We start from the raw sequence: 17064 nt of genomic DNA, 5'->3' as shown, positions 1-17064 counted from the left end.
ATAGCTGAGAAACAGGATTTAATTTAGTTATTGAACCTGTACATGCCTTTGGAAGCTGGACAATTGTAGCTGACTTTTCTTAGCTGATTGGGTATCCAAACTTGTGAGAAATCTGATGTATGTACAGTCCTACTGAAAACTGTTGATTTATTTTTCTAATACAAACATTTCTTGTTAGCTTTAACTCAGCTGAACATAATTTGCCCCCCAGGAAAGGTCTTTGACTGTATTTCCCATTTGCACAGATGATGATGACGATGTCTGCTAGACCTCCCTACAACCAGAATACGTTAGCCTAGCCCATGCATCCTATGCAATGGAGCTTGGAGTTCGGAGTTCATCCTGTGAGACAGCCTGCAGGATCTCCTGCTGTTCAGTTTCTGAGCCAGGGCTGACATCAGGATTTCTGTCTATAGGTTTGTTCCACCAATATGGGATAGAGGGGCTGTGTCACCTTCGGAAGGCCAGTATGCCTCCTTCAGGGAGAAACCACAGATGGCATCAGCTCCTCCAGACTGCACGCCATGGGGGCAATGGTCACAACAGGCATCCTGCTCAGCAGAGCCAAGAGGAGGATCCGGTTACTCCTGCAGTGAGGCCAGTGAAAATGAAAGTCATCATAAAAATGGAAGAAAGATAAACATCTGCAGGGCTCTTTACAAGAAGAGGACACTGGTAGAAGCAAAGGGGCATGTTCCTTGAGAAGAAACAAATCTGAGCACTACAGTGTCTGGAAGGGGGCTGAGCCACAAAGTACCCAAAGCCCCTGGTAAACAGAGGCAGAGAACCGCATTCACAGGTGGTTTTTATTCTGAGGAACTGTGAAAATCTCTGGATGCATCTGAATGGATAGGTGATCCATTTATAAATACTTTTCTACTGCTGAAGGAGTTTTTTGTGGCAAATATCCTGTATTAAAACTAAAAGGTTAAATGAAAAACTGGAATAGTGAAGCTGGCTCCTGGGATTTAAAGGGTTTGTTGTTGGTGTAGAGACCCAGCATTTGGCTTAGAGGCCCACACGGAGAGGGCACTGCTGAAGAGCCTGTGCATGGAGCAGCAGACCTCCAACTGTGGTAGCTGAAGGGTCATGGCATGTTCTTCAGTTTGATTTATTAAATTTAAGGACTGTCAGGCAATTACTGTTGCCAAGAAACAGCCCAGAATATGAAGAAGTGGTGATGCACGCTCCCCCCAGATATACAGCAGCTTTTAAGGAAGTGAATCTAATGTTTGACCCAAAGATGGCAAATTGTGTTTCTAACAAAAAGGAGTCACAATAGGTTTTTGTTTTTAGACTCTATTCTGCGTGAGAGACTCCAGTAGAAGAGAGGGTAGGATGGATCTCTACAACAGCAGCTGAGAATTGAATCTTAACCTCTGAACTTCAACCTGTCAATTTTCTATAGGTTTTAAGACAATACATTCTCTTAACGCCATGTCCAGTGTTTGCTGCAGTATTTGCTCCAAACAGTACTGCTGAATAACTAAAATATGACTGTCAAATCCAAAATTGTTACTGTGTGGATTCTTCAAGGAATTCTTCAGTCAAAGCAGACGCTGGGTTTCTTTTAAATACATTAAAATAGCCATGAGTTTTGTCACTCCTATACTTAACGTGTGAATTTCTTTAACAAAAGCATTGACAAACCTGCCTCATTCAAAAAAGGGATTTGCAGGAAAGGGATTTTTATTTTTAGCCTTCAGGGAATACAAGGAGCTGGCAACCAAAATAGCAGCAGATGTGAATCCTGTTGTCTCCGCTCAGGAAGAACCTTCAAAGGCCTTGGGCCATACTTCCATCTCAGCAAATCCTAACTTGAGCTTTCAGCCACATTTCAGAATATGTGATCACCTTCAAATAGTTTGATAAAAAAATCAAGCAAACTGGGTAGAAAATGCTAAGTGTATTAAGGCTACTTCCCCCTCTACTAGCAACTGTTTCTTCAGGATGAGTAAACAGACTTCCAAATAGAAAATAAGCTGGAACACTGAATTTTGCCTGTATCTTTCTGCAGCTGGGCAGCAGACAATGTGCTGGATGGAGGATGCTCTGGGCAGCCTGAAGACTGGGCAGATACCACATTCTAAGAGCAAGTTACCAACGCATCCCTCCCAGTGAAACTGTAAAGCTTTCCTCTTCACTTTTCAGTGCAGTGAAAACAATGACAGCAATGCCAAGGAGGACTCAAAATAGATGGCTTTGGTCTGCAACCAAGCCCTCCCAACAGTAACAGAATGGGCTGTCAGTAGCCTGTCTTGCTCCCAAGTCCTGCTGCACTGGAAGGGATCTGTCTTTTCTCAGTCGAGTACCTGCTGGTGTTAGCCACTGAGCAGTTCAGTTCTCTGCATCCCTGTGTTCTTGCTGGCAGCATTTTAGTGTCTGGCCTGTCCTTCCTGCAAAACCTTTGGGAATCCTGTGAAAACTGTAAGATGGCAGCTTCCTCCACAAGGGCCTGTGGTGCCTATGAACATCCCACAGTCCCTAAATTCCCCATCTCCCCTCAATTTGTTCTTGTTCCTGGAATACCAACCACCTCGATGAAGGGAGGCCTCCATATGTATTGTAGCTGGTTTGTGTCTTCCCTTCTTTATCCGGTAAGTTCTGGCTTTCCTTTGCTGATTCCTCAGCTGTCATTTTTGAGGACTATCCACTGTGGCCCCAAGATCTTTTTCCTGAGTGGCAATAGCTCATCACTGCATAGGTAGTTAGGGCTGTCCTTCTCCCCCCGAACACTGCTTTGCATTTATTGCTACAGCGTGTCACTGCTGTTTTGTCACCCGGTGCTGTAACCATCCCTCTGCTGCTTCCTGCAGCCAGCTTTCACTCTGGCTGTCCGGAACAACTCGGTGGGTCCCCAAACTCCATCGCTTCATTACTCATTCCCTTTTCCTGGAAACAGCCTGAAAAGGCTCAGGCTGCAGAAAGGATCCTTCCAGCAGGTGAAACATGTGGGAAAGCGGAGAATCCCTCAGTATATTCCTACCCTCGACGTGCTCTCCTTCAGCCAGCGCAGAAGACAGAGCAGCTTTTCGACACATTGCAGCCAAGATTACCGGGAAGTCTTCGGTGAAGGGCTCCGTGGAAAGTCCTTTGAATGTCTGCGCAATGACCAAGTAACTCTTTGCCTCCCCAGGCCCCTGCACAGAGAGCGCAGAACCCAAGGCTGCTCGGACCCGGCCGGGGTGAGGGCGGACACGGCACTGGGCCACCCAGCCCGCTCCTGGGCCGATTCCCCCCATCCCTCCTCGGCCGGCACCCGCCCTCCGGTGCGAGACCCGGCTCCGGGGCACCGACAGCCGGGGTCTGTGAAGGAAGGGGGCGGGGAGGGCTCGCTGGCACCTCCGTGGAGGCCGAGCCGGGACCAGGCGGGACATGGCTGCTGGCAGATGGAGCGGGGAGCGAGGGGGGCGCGTTGCCCCCCCGGGCTCGGCCCTGTCCCCCACGCCGGTGTTCGGGGCCGCTGGGCGCCAGGAGGCAGCGCGGAGGCCGGGCCCTGCGCGCCGCCCGCCCGGCCCCAGCCCCGGGCTAATTATTAACGGCCCCTCGGCGGCCCCGAGCAGCTCGGGCTGCGCATCGCGACTCCCGCGCTCGCCAGGGACCAGCGGGCGGGCACCGACCGCCGACCACCGCCCCCGTCCCCTCGGCACTGCCCGGGCACCGCGGCGGCCGCGCCGCCATGGAGGGCGAGGCCAACGGGACCCACCACGCGTCCTGCGCCGCCCGCCAGCCGCCCTACTCGCAGGAGCTTCTCCAGAGTAAGTGCGGCCGCCCGCGCCGGGCCGGGGCGAGGCAGGAGGCAGAGGGGGGCCGCCCGCTGCCCTCCCGCCTGCCGCCGGCCGTTAACGGCCGCGCCGCCCGCAGCGCCCACCGGCGGCGGCTGCCCTATCTCTGCCTGCCCCTGCCCCTACCTCTGCCTGCCCCTGCCGACCCCGGCGAGGGAATCCCCTGGCCAGAGGCAGGCGGCCGCCAGTCCCGGCCCGACCTCCGCCTGGCCGGTGGCCGAGGTGCCTCCGGCTTCGGGGAAGGAAGCGAGGAGAGCGCGGCCCCCAGCCCAGCGCTGCGGGTGCGGGGCTGAGAGAAGGGGGCGGTGGCCGGGGGGGGGCCTCCCGGTAGGCGCCGGACCGAGCGCTGCAGCGGCCCCAGCCCCGCGCCTGGCCTGGGGCTCCCCGTGGCGGGGTCCGAGGTGTGCAGCTGCCCGCCGAGATGGGACTGCTCCGCCCGCAGCCGGGTCTGGAGGTGCTGGGGTGTTGTGAAGCAGGTGAGGTTAAAGAGGCTGGGGCCGAGGCTCACCTTTGCAGGCGCTGCTCGGTATGCCTTTAGGCAGGCTACAGCCACAGCGGGAGTTAGTACTAGTGATGAGCACAAACTTCTCCTAAATTAAGCAGGACTCCACTGCAGTGCTTGCTTCTGTCCCCAGAAGCACCTTTCTTGGGAGAAAATACACCTCAACCATCAGTCGTGGGTAAAAGTTGAGATCCATACCTAGTGTCAATGGAGACATAAAACCCATCAGCCCTGGGTAGATATTGATATCCATATCCAGCTTTAAGGGAGAAGTAAAAAGGAATTTGGTGAAGGCATCAAGTTTTGTCTCAAGCTAGATATATCAGGGGCTTATCTTTACATTGCTTGTGTGCCCCACAAACTTCTACCGAGCCCCTAAAAGGAAGTTATGCACAAACGTGCCTATGAACATATGATGGAAGCAAAGAGCTAATACTGAGTAAATACATTTTTGCTTGTAGTCAGCCTGGAAAAGTTCCCAGAATATGTATTTACTGTATTTATATTCTGTTAGGTATTTATGTTCATCTAAGGACATTTGTCCTGGAACTCCACCTTTCTGAAGGAGAGTTTTGCATAATGCTTTGAGAACATGGAGGCATATTCTTCCCATATGCTGTCTGTGTGGATCGTGGAAACATCTGGCTGTGAACTTAAGTATTTGCATCATCCTGTGGAGGCAATGGTCTCTCTATGTAGCTGAGTGCAAGTCTTTGCAGGAATAGGGCTAAGAAACTCCTCAGAGGTGGTGCCTTTACATTAAATGTTTGGAATGCTTATTAAATAAATCAGGACCGTCTGTTTTCTTTTCTCTCTCTGCAGGCCTTGACCTACCAGGAAGACTTCTCTTTGCAATCTTGACTCTGATGACACTAATTGCCAATCTCGTGTTTATAGAGGAAGCGGTCTACATCTACAGGAAAATCCCCTCCTCCAAAAGATCAATCATAATTTGGATTAATGCTGCAGCTCCAGTAAGTTACCATGGAAAAGAGATAAAATTGAATGTTGAAAATAGGGTTTCCCCAAAAATCCCTGTGAACCTGCTTTATCTCTGCCCTTCGTACAACCCTCCTCCCTTTCTCTGTAGGTGATCGCTACTACTTCATGCATTGGCATGTGGATTCCTCGTTCAACAATGTTTACAGATTTCACAGCAGCCATGTGAGTATTCTACTTGTTTCTAGATGTTGCCCCAAACCCTGAATTTCTTTAAACATCTGCTGCTCTTGGTAAACACAGTCATTTTGTAAATTTAACAATTCAGTAATTTTTGGTTTGAGTTGAAATCTCTTGGCAGCTCTTTTCTGAGAGGTGGAAAATGCTGAAGCAGTTCCACAGTGCTACAGTCCCCTAGTGTGGGAACCTCAGTATGAAAGATCTGTGACTCGCATGTAATTGATCCCTCAGATTGACAGTAGCTTTGAAGCAGTACTCTTTCTTTCCTCTCTCTGTGTGTCATGTGGAATGAGATTCTGACCTGTGACTCCTTCTCTGCACTTTTACTAATGATGAGCCATGGAGGTCTATTATTAATGGTGGCAAGTGAACCTCCGATGAGTATATCAATGTAAAAATGTTCCACAGTTGTCCTGATAAAAGCTGTTTCTGTACGAGCATGACAGCTCTGACATGCACAGAGAAGAAGGGAGAAGTGTGGTCTTTGCTTTCTGGAGGAGGTGGCCTGGTAGGCAGAGCCAGGTGGGGGGATGCTCTGTCCTTGGGTACTCCATAGTTGATTTTGGGATGATTTTGGAACCCACTGCAGGATGGTATCAGACTCACATGAATAGCCTCACCTCACGTCACACTGTGTTTGCTAAAAGAGTAGAGTAAAAAAGGAGGGAAAACACAGTAGCAGGGAACACTGTTAGCATGAAGCAATTTGTGCAGGTAGTGCAGATTGCCAGAAACTTCCAAGGATCTGGTCCTATGGCACTTCAAGCCTGTCTGAATTCCCCCCTCCTCCCTTGCCCAAGCTGCATGTTCCCATCCACTCACTTGCATCCACTACCACTCAGTCTCCAGCTGCACAGCAAGCTCCTTCAAGGAGGCAGTGCAGCTGAAGAGGACCTCTTTTATTTGGTGAGGTTGGATTTCAGTGAATCAGTTCCCTAAATTCGTTTGGGGCAGGGAGGAAAGGGTGGTTGCACAACCTGTAGTTACTGGGAAAGGTTGAGAATGTGTAGCTGATGGAGGGAGAGGTGGGGTTGCAGCAGTCAGTGCTTGGATCAGCTTTGGCTGCAGAGGAGCCACACCCTGACTGGGCCAGGACATTCAGTGATAGCTATATATACATATATATATATATATATGAACCTCGCCATCTTTGTTGTGGGTTTTTGGTTTTGTTTTTTTTAAGAGGAGGAAGAGGACTGTTCCTAAAAAGTTTGGACCAGTCAGGACTAGATAACCGATGGAAAAATATGGCCATAATGACTTGGGCCAGAAAAGCCTGTGCTTTAATACTGACTCTGCCACCAGCCACCAGTGTGGCTTTGGGAAATTCTACAGCTGCTCTGTGCCTCGCTTTATTCCTCTTTTGCTGAGGTTAGGGCAATTCTGGTCCTCCAAGGTGATGGAAAGCAGAAGGTTTTTCACAGCTAGTGCTAGAATTTTTGTTGATTGCAAAGTGCAAGATGTAAAAACCCTGGACAGAAGGTGGCCCTGGCCTGCACAGGCATACGACAGACCACAGGCAAGTTCAAGCTGGCACTTTCTTCCTCCCCTAGATTTTTTGCCATAGTTATCCACAAGTTCCTGATGATGATGATTAAAGAGTGCGGAGGTCAAAAGCTGCTCCTCAGGCGGTTTGAAAATGGTCGCTTCAAGATCAGCACCGGTCCCTGCTGTTGCTGCTGCCTTTGCCTCCCTCGTGTGCGCATCACTAGGTGAGTTGCCCTTTAAGATTTCCGAGCTGGAAAACGGGTGCTGGAATTCAGCCAACTTGGCAAGGCCAGGCTTACAGCAAAGCGCCTCCCCGCTTCCCGAAAGTCAGTCTCAAGCCATCTCTTTTAAACAGTGCCATCACTTTGGGGCTGTATACCACCACTAATTTATTTCGTTTTTATAATGCAGAACTTTGCATAAGAGTCAAGAACATGAGCTCTCTCAGTTTAACCCAGTGCAGGGTTCCCACTCATAGTAATGCTGAGCACTGTGGTATCTCCCCAACTAATCCCAGTCTCTTCCAAAAAAACATTTCTATAGTAAGCAGTGGTGTGTGGGAGGAGGAATTTCTACTCTAGAAAACCTAATAATTGAGATTTCAGTTTCTTTTCATTCGAGAAGGGAACAAATATCTCCAAATTGGGTATTTTTCACAAGCAGAACTGTCAAATTGAGGCTGTCTTGAAAGAAAATGTCTTACCTCGATGAAATTGAAATGTTTTATTCTGATTTTGATTTTAAAACTACTTTATATTAAAATAATTCTTAGAGCAAAAACCAGATGTAATCCTTGAAAAGCTTTGATCTCAATGAAATGGCATTGTCTGGTGAGGAAAAAGCAAGTATTTTCTTCTACTAAACTTAGTATTAATGCACCTTTGAGAAGCGGGGTGAGGATGGAGAGCTGCACCTGCAGGAGACAATATACTGTAACATAAATCCTGCCTCCTTTGAGCACTGCCTCGTGGGGCTCCTCCTCTGGCTAGTGTCACCCTGTCATTTACACACCGCTCCAAAGCCTGGAAGCCTCATGTATTTCCCAGGGTTTTCCTACTGGCACAGAGTATGAGAATGTTTCTGGCATTAAGAGCAAAAGCTGAAGGACTGAATGTGCAAGACAGAGACTTTTCTATGAGGGTCTGGACACTGGTGTCAAAGGGACCTTAGGAATGTTACGGTCTGGTTAAGTGAAAGCAGTTTGTGATGCGCTTGCAAAAATTCTTAATTTTTTATTGTAATAATTCTTCTTTAAACTGCCTCATTCAGTATTAGAATTTAAACTCTTGCTTCCATCATTTTATTGTTATGGAGTAACACTAATTATTTACATGGAGGGAGCACCAAGAAGAATAGGTAGTAAACCAACCGAAAAATGTATCTCTAAAAATGGATGTAATACAATGACATAAAATCAGTAACTACTGATATGGATCTAAATGAATCCTATTAATTTTCATGGGCATTGGTTCAGGCTCATTTCAGCAGTCAGAGCTGAAGAAATGCCATGGGACAGAGCTGTGCTATAGATCTAATGTGTCACCAGTATATTTGTTTTTCTTTCTATGTCTATCACCCTCTGTATAGGTTGTAGTAGCTAGGAGCTTGGGAGAGGATCCTCTACTGTGCCCTCCTGTTGGTGAGTCCAGTGACAGCCTACGCAGGATGATATTAGCTAATACCAACTCCTTTCAGGAGCTAGATAGTGCCTACAACTGCTGGGAGGAAGGACAGCTGTCTGTTTAAAAAAAAAAAAAAAAAAGTCTTTTTGCTCTGCAGAGGACTTAGGGCTCCTTCTCTGGTGTCTGTAGCACTGGGAAGCCCATACACTGTCTCTGCTTCTGACTTCTAGCCTTTTCCCATTACAAGGTACATTTTTCTTCTAAAATATGAGCATGCTATACCAGAGAAAGGTCAGTCTCACATTCCTCCTGTAGGTATCTTTTGGAGAAACAGGGAGCTACTCCAAGGTAGGGATTAATTCTTTTAAAAAAACATATACTATCGAGCAGTTCTGGGAAAGCTGACAGGGTGCAGTAGACAGATGAGGCAAAGTAACAAGCCGTACAACGGGGAGAGATGTGGCAGAAGAGGTCTGATGGTGAAGAAAGGTAGACCTGCGCTGACAAGGGAAACAACTTGTGGCATTGCAGTGACTGCACTGTTTGTCATACTATTCTTTAAAGCCCTTTGGGAATAATAAATCTTTGAAAAGGCACACACACTAAGTGGCTGGCCAGTTGCAGGCCTTTCCACATGTGTTTGTGCTGTTCATAATCCTGTGGTTAATAGCTATATTAATTGCGCAATTCCTAGTTCCTGGTTCATGGCTGTATCCTGTAGCATACTAAATGGCAGCCGGTTGTCTGCTGAGGCATCTCCTATGGCAGTCTCAGGGACCCAAGGAGCTACAGTGAAGACAACATTGACAGTAGGGGAAGTAATACACAGTAATAGACTAAAACGTGAGCCAGCCATAGCAGCCACAGCTTGTCCTGTGAAGACTGAAGGAGAGTTCAGGTCAGTGAGCTTTCATGCCCTCTGTTAGAAAGTGCCTCTGCCCCTTTCCTGGTGGCCTTTAATGCTGACTGGCCAGGTTACTGTGTCTGGGCTGAGTTCTGGACCCAGTTTATACTGACCAAAGTAAGGAAATCCTGAGCTGTCCTATTGGCCTTGTGCAGTTTGCCAAGTGAAAGATAGTTCCTTTCTTCTGTTAGAGTACAGAGGAGCAAAATCAGATGTTTACATGGTAGTATTCATGATGCATTGAAAAACTACCAGTCCTTTCGCCTAGGTCTGTATGATTCCCTTTCTTGATCTACCACAGGACTAGGAAGTGTCTGAACAGGAAGGCTGATTGCCCAATTTCATCAGAAAATTGAAATAGTAAGGCAACAAGGCAAGAGCGAGTGGCATTACTGTTCAGAAACTGGTTATGCTGCTACTGGCTCTCTGGTTAGCTTCAGGGCAGAGAAACATCACATTTTGCCCAGCATTGGTTAGTATGTAATTGCTGCAGAACAGGAAAACTATTTTTTTAGAAACTTTACTAAATAAACACTGGGTAATTCTTGGAAAGATTTTCTAATCTTGAGGCTGTTCCTCCCCAGATTTTCACCACATGCTACAGGAGTGGAAAAGTTTTGCAGTTGTCAGTGTACAAAAAATGTTATTAAGGTTGCTAATAAGATCTTGGCCTGTGTGATTTTTTTATTTTTTATTTTTTCCGGCCAGGCGAACCCTCTTTTGGCTGAAGCTGGGCACCTTTCAGTTTGCTTTCCTTCGACCCGTGTTCATGTTTTTATCAATAGTGCTTTGGACTAATGGCAATTACACCCTTTACAGTGTAAGTAAATACTTCAATCAGAGATGGTCCACAAAAATCCGTAGGTTTTAGGGTTGATGTTAGTATCTTAGCCTACAACTAAACTGTGAAATCTGGGAGCACTTCCAAGTGAGTCCTTACTGTATTCTTTTGAGACCCCTGAAGCATGTCATTTCTGCCTTCCCCCAGACTCTCCATTTCCTGGCTTCTCTTGGAAAGAAACTCAGGGTGGGTTGGGCATCAGATTATGCTCCAATATGTTTCTCAGCTTGTATGGTTAGAATAGCAGGACTCCAAGTTGCCCTGTGAGATGTACCTGCCCTGTATTTTGTACGGTGCAGCCTTAAGAAACAAGTGTATGTACTGGCACGTAAACAGGAAGCCTAATTCTATGTTTTTCTGCAAATCATGATTTTTCTATCTGCACAAAGTAAAAAAGATAGTACTGTACTTCTGATTTGTACCATGTAAGCTGCAAGATGATGGAGAAGTCTATATCTGCTAATAATTTTGTACCTCTTGGATAACTCAGCTTAAAAGCAGCAAATTTTTTTTGTTGTTACATGGTGTAACATAAATGATGACTCTGAGATGTCACACTGAATATGCTCTCATGAGCTGCTGAGCATTCCCAGGTGCTGCCGGGGTCAGACTGAGGGATTGTGTCACTTGTTACCTTCTCAGGCTGAACAGCTTTACAGTGCGTGCCAGCTGGGTGAGAGCACTGTGCTAAGACTCCAGCTGGTACTGTGCAGTTTCCCCATGCAAACCCCAGCAACTGCTGCTGCCACCGGCTTTCATGGAGACAGAAACAAGCATTTTAACATCTGCATCATCCAGTTCACAACTTCTTCCTGGAAATAGTAAAATGCACTGTAAAGTTTCATGCACATGCTTGTTTGATTTGCTTCTCAGTTATCTCCCAAAGGAGCTGCAATATGGATTAGCTGCTTCGTTGGTGTCCTCACCATTACTGCTCTGTGGCCAGTTGCAATCATGTTTCAACAAGTTAGGACTCTCCTTACCTGTAAGAATATCATCCCAAAGTTTGCTCTTTATCAGGTGAGAAGTTTAATATTTCTGATAGGAATTTCTCTTAACTGCTGATATAACACTGTCTTTCTGGCTCTTTGTCCTTTGTTGAAAAGTTCTAGTATTTTTTTTCCCATTAAATACACTGCAAAGGCATATTTTTACCTGATTAAAGCTGCATCCCTTTGAAGCACGCTCCTTGGCTGCTGTTCAGTTTCAGCTTGAGCCAATTTACCTCTAGTCTCTCAGGAGTGCTGGAGATGTGAAAGCCGCATAAAATCCATTTATCTTTAGGCAACTGAAATCAAAACAGCACCTTCTGCAGGGCTTGAAGGAAGCTTTGTAAATGTGGTATCCTGAAACACAATGTTAAAATGCTGGTGTGTACTTTTAAAAACTAGGAGAGGATGTGGAGCATTGTGTGGGTGGCTGTTGTTTGAACTGTTTCAGCATGTCACAATGTTCTGTTTTGAGAATATTTTTCTTGGCCATTCTGCACTTCAGAGTTAGATAATAATGAAAATATTAGCTGGGAATCATTAAATAGTAAGGAAAAGAACCAGATAGGTTAGACTGAAAAAGCCCAGGGACAGGGCCACCCTCTTCCATATCACCCTGAGGACAGTACAGCAGAATCCTTGGATATGCATCCTTCTTGAACAAGACCTATAGAAAGGCTGGTGCACTAAGGTCTCTGTTAAGTAAATTACTAAGCACTTACAAATGCAGTAAAAGGATAGTCACACCTGCAAAGCTGCATTAGGTTTAGGATGGCAAACTGTTAATGCAAGGGTTTATACTCAGGCAGTTAGACCAGCAGCTAGAGAGACACTTGGATGTCCCCTAGGCGGCGAAGGCCTAGCTCAGCAAATAGCAGGTAATACGATGAATAAGTGATTCTTGCTGAACCCAAGCTGTGAAGAGCCCTTATCCCTTCTGGCAAAGAAGCCAGTCTCATATAACTTGGGGACCACCACATCTCCCTGCTGTCGCAAAAAGAGGAGGCAACAGAAAAAATATTCTTTGAGTCCTGCCTCTGCTAAAGGAGAACAGAAGCTTATAGTTAAGATTAACAGGAAGTTTTTAAAACATTGTTGCCTATTATTCAGAGCTCAGTATTGTTTAAAATCCCAGCTGGGAGGTCTGTTTATATTGCCCTCCCAAATGAAGGGCTGAGAAGAAACACTTTTCAAACAGAAGTTTAACTTAATGCTTGCATTCAGAGCAGTATCATCCTGACCTAAAGATGAATTCTGCAGAATGGCAGGCAGCCTGCTGGTAGATGGGAGGAGAGGGAGGGCAGGGAAGGAGGAATGAGACAAAAGAGGGTCTGTTATGAAAACAGAATTGTTGTGTGAACTATAAACCTTTTTCTGTTAGCTAAGACATCAGTTTTCTCTTTCTGTTGTAGTTTATTCTCATTCTGAACCACCTGCAGACAGCTATTATCAACGTCTTGGCTATGCAAAGAATCATTCCCTGTGCTCCACCACTCTCCTCTTCAGCAAGAGGAGCATGTAAGTTCTTTTGGGAAGGATGCTCTTCATTTATTTATAAAGGTGCCAGTTCAGTGTTGCTAACTGTGATATCTGGTGTTTTCCCAAAATACTGATTTTCCAGGATCATGCTGCTTTTGAAGAATCTCAGCTTTTACTTAAAAAACAATAACAAAAGTTTTATAGCTGTCATAGTTGCGGAGAAAAACTTGATAATGAGAAGAGTTGGAATCAGAAATGAGAGGAAAAGAAATCAACATGCATAATTACTGTTAAATCTCTTGTGTTTTGGATATATAACTTATTACGTGCTTATTGATGGCCAATACTGTAATTCTGTAACTGATTTTATTGCCAAGTGTGAGAGACACTCCATTATGGGGACAGGATGGTAAAGTTTATTCCTTCTGCACAGATGAAAATTAATAAGTCAGGTATTCATTTTGTGTCTGATAGTCATTTCCCCCTTTTTGGGGCTTTTCTTTGGCAGATATGACCCAGCAGCTCCTCATCATGGAAATGTTTCTGATAACCCTAATGTCAAGGGTGGTCTATCGGAGAAGATACGATGACCTAGAGCCTCCGGAGTGTACAGCCGAAGAAGCTGTGGACAGCAAGCAGACTTCTAAGATTATCCTGAATGGTGCAGTTAGTGAAGATGGATTGCCAAGGGTTTAGAAGTCCCCTGTGCTCCTCTTCAGCAGGAGCTGGAAGCTCAGCTTCAGGAGCTTGTATATTCTTGCACCACAAATAGCCACTGTCCATGTCAGAACAACTTCTGACATAGATGCCTGTGAGCTGTAGTACTGAGAGGACCACTAGTGGAAGGATAACCCTGTTTATTCTCCAGTGATATATACATGGTGTGAGTGTTTTCATACCATGTAATTTAGTAAGATTTCATACCATGTACTTTTATGCTGTTATTGAGCACTTGATGGTAGTCAAACTGTCTCACAATATGATTTTATTTTTATTTTTTAGCTATTAGAATGGCTATGATTTAGAGTTAATCCAAAGTCATTCTTATTCATCTCTTTTGACTTTTTAAAATCTTATTTCACCCTGGATTGCTGTCATATATTCAACACAGCATTTTCCCATCCTTTCTCCATTAAAATTTATCAGCTCTCTCTCTATGCCATGAGCTCACCATAGCTAATTCTGAACAGTAAATACATTTGCATATGTTTGTTCTGAAATCCCCAAACCTGTCTGGGCTCTCCACCTACAGAAATGATGATCTCTGTAGGGCAAGACTTTTTACACTCCGTGGCAATTCACCTCCTAACTTGGTAAAGACACAGTAGCTGTTTGTAAATATGTCACTGGCAGGTGTTCTTCCTAGGAATGGCAGATACTCAGTCGTTGGCCTGGGAAAGTGTGAGTTAAGAGTCTGAGATGTGTTCTGGCACTAGTCTGTGATGTTATGTGGTGCTTTGGTTCTCTGCTTGGAAAATGGGAATAATGATACTCGGGATCCTTGGGCTAACAGTGTCTCTGGGGATAAGAGCGATTGAAAGGCCCATTGGGGTTGGTTGACAGCCACCTGAATGTGAGCCGGCAGCGTGCCCAGGTGACCAAGAAGGCCAGTAGCATCCTGGCTTATATCAGAAATAGCGTGGCCAGCAGGACTAGGGAAGTGATTGTCCCCCTGTACTTGGCCCTGGTGAGGCTGCACCTCAAATACTGTGTTCAGTTTTGGGCCCCGCTCACTATAAGAAAGACAATGAGGTGCTGGAGCGAGTCCAAAGAAGGGCAACGAAGCTGGTGAAGGGTCGAGAGAACAAGTCTTATGAGGAGTGGCTGAAGGAACTGGAGTTGTTTAGCCTGAAGAAAAGGAGGCTGAGGGGAGACCTCATCACTCTCTATAACTCCCTGAAAGGAGGTTGTAGCGAGGTGGGTGTCAGTCTCTTCTCCCAAATAACAAGTGATAGGATGAGAGGAAATGGCTTCAAGTTGCACCAGGGAAGGTTTAGGCTGGATGTTAGAAAAGTTTCTACACTGAAAGGATTGTCAAGGATTGGAACAGGCTGCCCAGGGAAGTGGTGGAGTCACCATTCTGGAGGTATTTAAAAGATGTGTAGATGTGGCACTTAGGGACATGGTTTAGTGGTGGACTTGGCAGTGTTAGGTTTATGGTTGGACTCGATGATCTTAAAGGTCTTTTCCAACCTAAATGATCCTGTGGAATCTCTTTCAAAAAATTCCTGCCTCCCCGGTTTCTTCACCCCAAATCTGACCTGCCCAGGCATCCAGTAGGACTTCAAGAATTACAGGATCTTTTCCATTCACGCTCATTGCTCTGTTTAGCATAAACCTTTTTTTACTTTTGGGAAATGATCCTGTTTTCTTGGATGAACTTAATTGCTTTGCTTTAGTTCACTACAGTTTATAAAATGACACTGTGTTTAGTAAGCATTTGGATGTTCTGTTTGTTGGGATGGGAGGTGCAGCGCCATATACTCGCACTTGTCTATCCTCATCTAGTCTGATCCCTAGAAGTGAATACCCAATCCACGCATCAGGAATGCTTGTTCCGTATGTAGGCTGGAAAAATGTTTCATGTTGGAAAAGGTGTTAATAGCATCTTTTACTTATATTGTATCAAATATAACTTCTCATCAGAGCAAAGCTAGGCAGATAGAATCATAGAATCACAGAATGGTTTGGGTTGGAAGGGACCTTTAAAGGTCATCTACTTCAACCCTGCTCTGCAGTGAGCAGGGACACCTTCCACTAGACCAGGTTGCTCAAAGCCCCGTCCAGCCTGACCTTGAATGTTTCCAGGGGTGGGGCAGCCACAGCTTCTCTGGGCAGCCTGTTCCAGTGTCTCACCAACCTCATCGTAAAAAATTTCTTCCTTATATGGAGTTTGAGTCTGCCCTCTTTTAGTTTAAAACCATCACCCTTTGTCCTATCACAACAGGCCCTACTAAAAAGTCCCTCCCCATCTTTCCTGTAGTCCCCCGCTAAGTACTGGAAGGCCACTATAAGGTCTTCCTGGAGCCTTCTCCAGGCTGAACAACCCCAACTCCCAGCCAGTCCTCATGGGGGAGGTGCTCCAGCTCCCTGATCATCTTCATGGCCTCCTCTGGACCTGCTCCAACAGATAGTGGGGCTTTATTTTTAGTTTACATTGAATTAAAAAAAAGCTTTCAGTTTGGGAGTTGGTGGAAAATATTTTGAAAACAGCTAATGAACCATCTGGAAGTAGAAAAAGGGACTGAATTAAACAAAATGTTTTCTTCATTCTGACTGAGGTCAGAAATAGTGTTTTCTTTAACAATTGAAGGATTCCATTACAGTATACAAATTGAATTTTTTTTTGTTTTGAAGTGGTTGAAAAAATTTTTATATTTAATCTTTTTCTAAGCAGGCAGTCTGGGAAATTAATACAGATTCTTGAACTGCATTAATGTGAAAGGATCTGCACTTTTCCCTTGAAAAATAATTTAGGTGAAAATTTTCACTCTGCATTAGCTGGGATCAGTTAACATATTCTTAACATGAGAAATCTTTGTAATGTATTTTAACATTATGGCTATTGGTGTATTCCTAATGTTGCTTTGTATCAGTGTAGTCTAGGCCACAGGTACCTATGTAGACTTGCAGAGCAGTACTTAATTTCATAATGGCATTGAGAGTGGTTGACTGTGAGTTAAAGCAGCTTCAGAATTGGAAAATAAAATATCTTGAGTTGGTAAAGAATCTTTGTGTGAATTGTTGTGGAAAAGACTTTAATTACTAGAGCAAATGAGACAAATGAGCATTACTGGAAAATGTTTTCTGTAGTGGTTCTGCAAGGGGCATGACTTGGTGGGTGGGATCTGTGGCATGGAAGAGCAGATCCATGCGCTGTAGCATGGACAGTGCATTTGAAAACAGATGGAGAGTATGGAGGTGTGGTGGTCTGTAGGTCTGGCGAAGGCAGCTGCTGGGGCACAGCAAGAGTCTTCACTCATCGCTGTTGGTCTGGCATCTGTTGTGTCTCTGAAGTGTCTGTTAAATACATCTTGTAAACATCAGCATGGGCCTGGTTTAGCCACAGGTATCACTAGCTGTTATGTGTTTGGATAGATGTTTAATATTGGTTGTGATCTTCATCTGACATGTTTCAGCAATAAAATGTACCGTGATGATTGTCAAGCAGACTTCAGATTTGGCAGCAAAGATGTTTCTTCTTACTGTGTACAGTCATGAAGGTATCATTCCAAAAATCACTTGCTTACACAGAACCCTTTTCATAGCAAAATT

General features: G+C 45.3%; 1 protein-coding gene across 1 annotated transcript; it reads left to right on the top strand.

The window, feature by feature from the left end:
- Positions 1-3479: 3479 nt before the first annotated feature.
- On the top strand, positions 3480-16518 carry LOC141920185 (organic solute transporter subunit alpha-like). The gene is made up of 8 exons (XM_074816886.1): positions 3480-3758; positions 5110-5261; positions 5378-5451; positions 7020-7178; positions 10189-10300; positions 11195-11341; positions 12723-12828; positions 13298-16518. The coding sequence occupies exons 1-8, from the start codon at positions 3680-3682 to the stop codon at positions 13483-13485; spliced, it is 1017 nt and encodes a 338-aa protein (XP_074672987.1). The 5' UTR covers positions 3480-3679; the 3' UTR covers positions 13486-16518.
- Positions 16519-17064: the final 546 nt, after the last annotated feature.

This window comes from Strix aluco, chromosome 2 (genome assembly GCF_031877795.1).
Source record: "Strix aluco isolate bStrAlu1 chromosome 2, bStrAlu1.hap1, whole genome shotgun sequence".
Lineage (NCBI taxonomy): Eukaryota > Metazoa > Chordata > Aves > Strigiformes > Strigidae > Strix > Strix aluco.
Note: the sequence above shows the minus strand (reverse complement) of the source record. Positions and strands in the feature narration are given on the sequence as shown.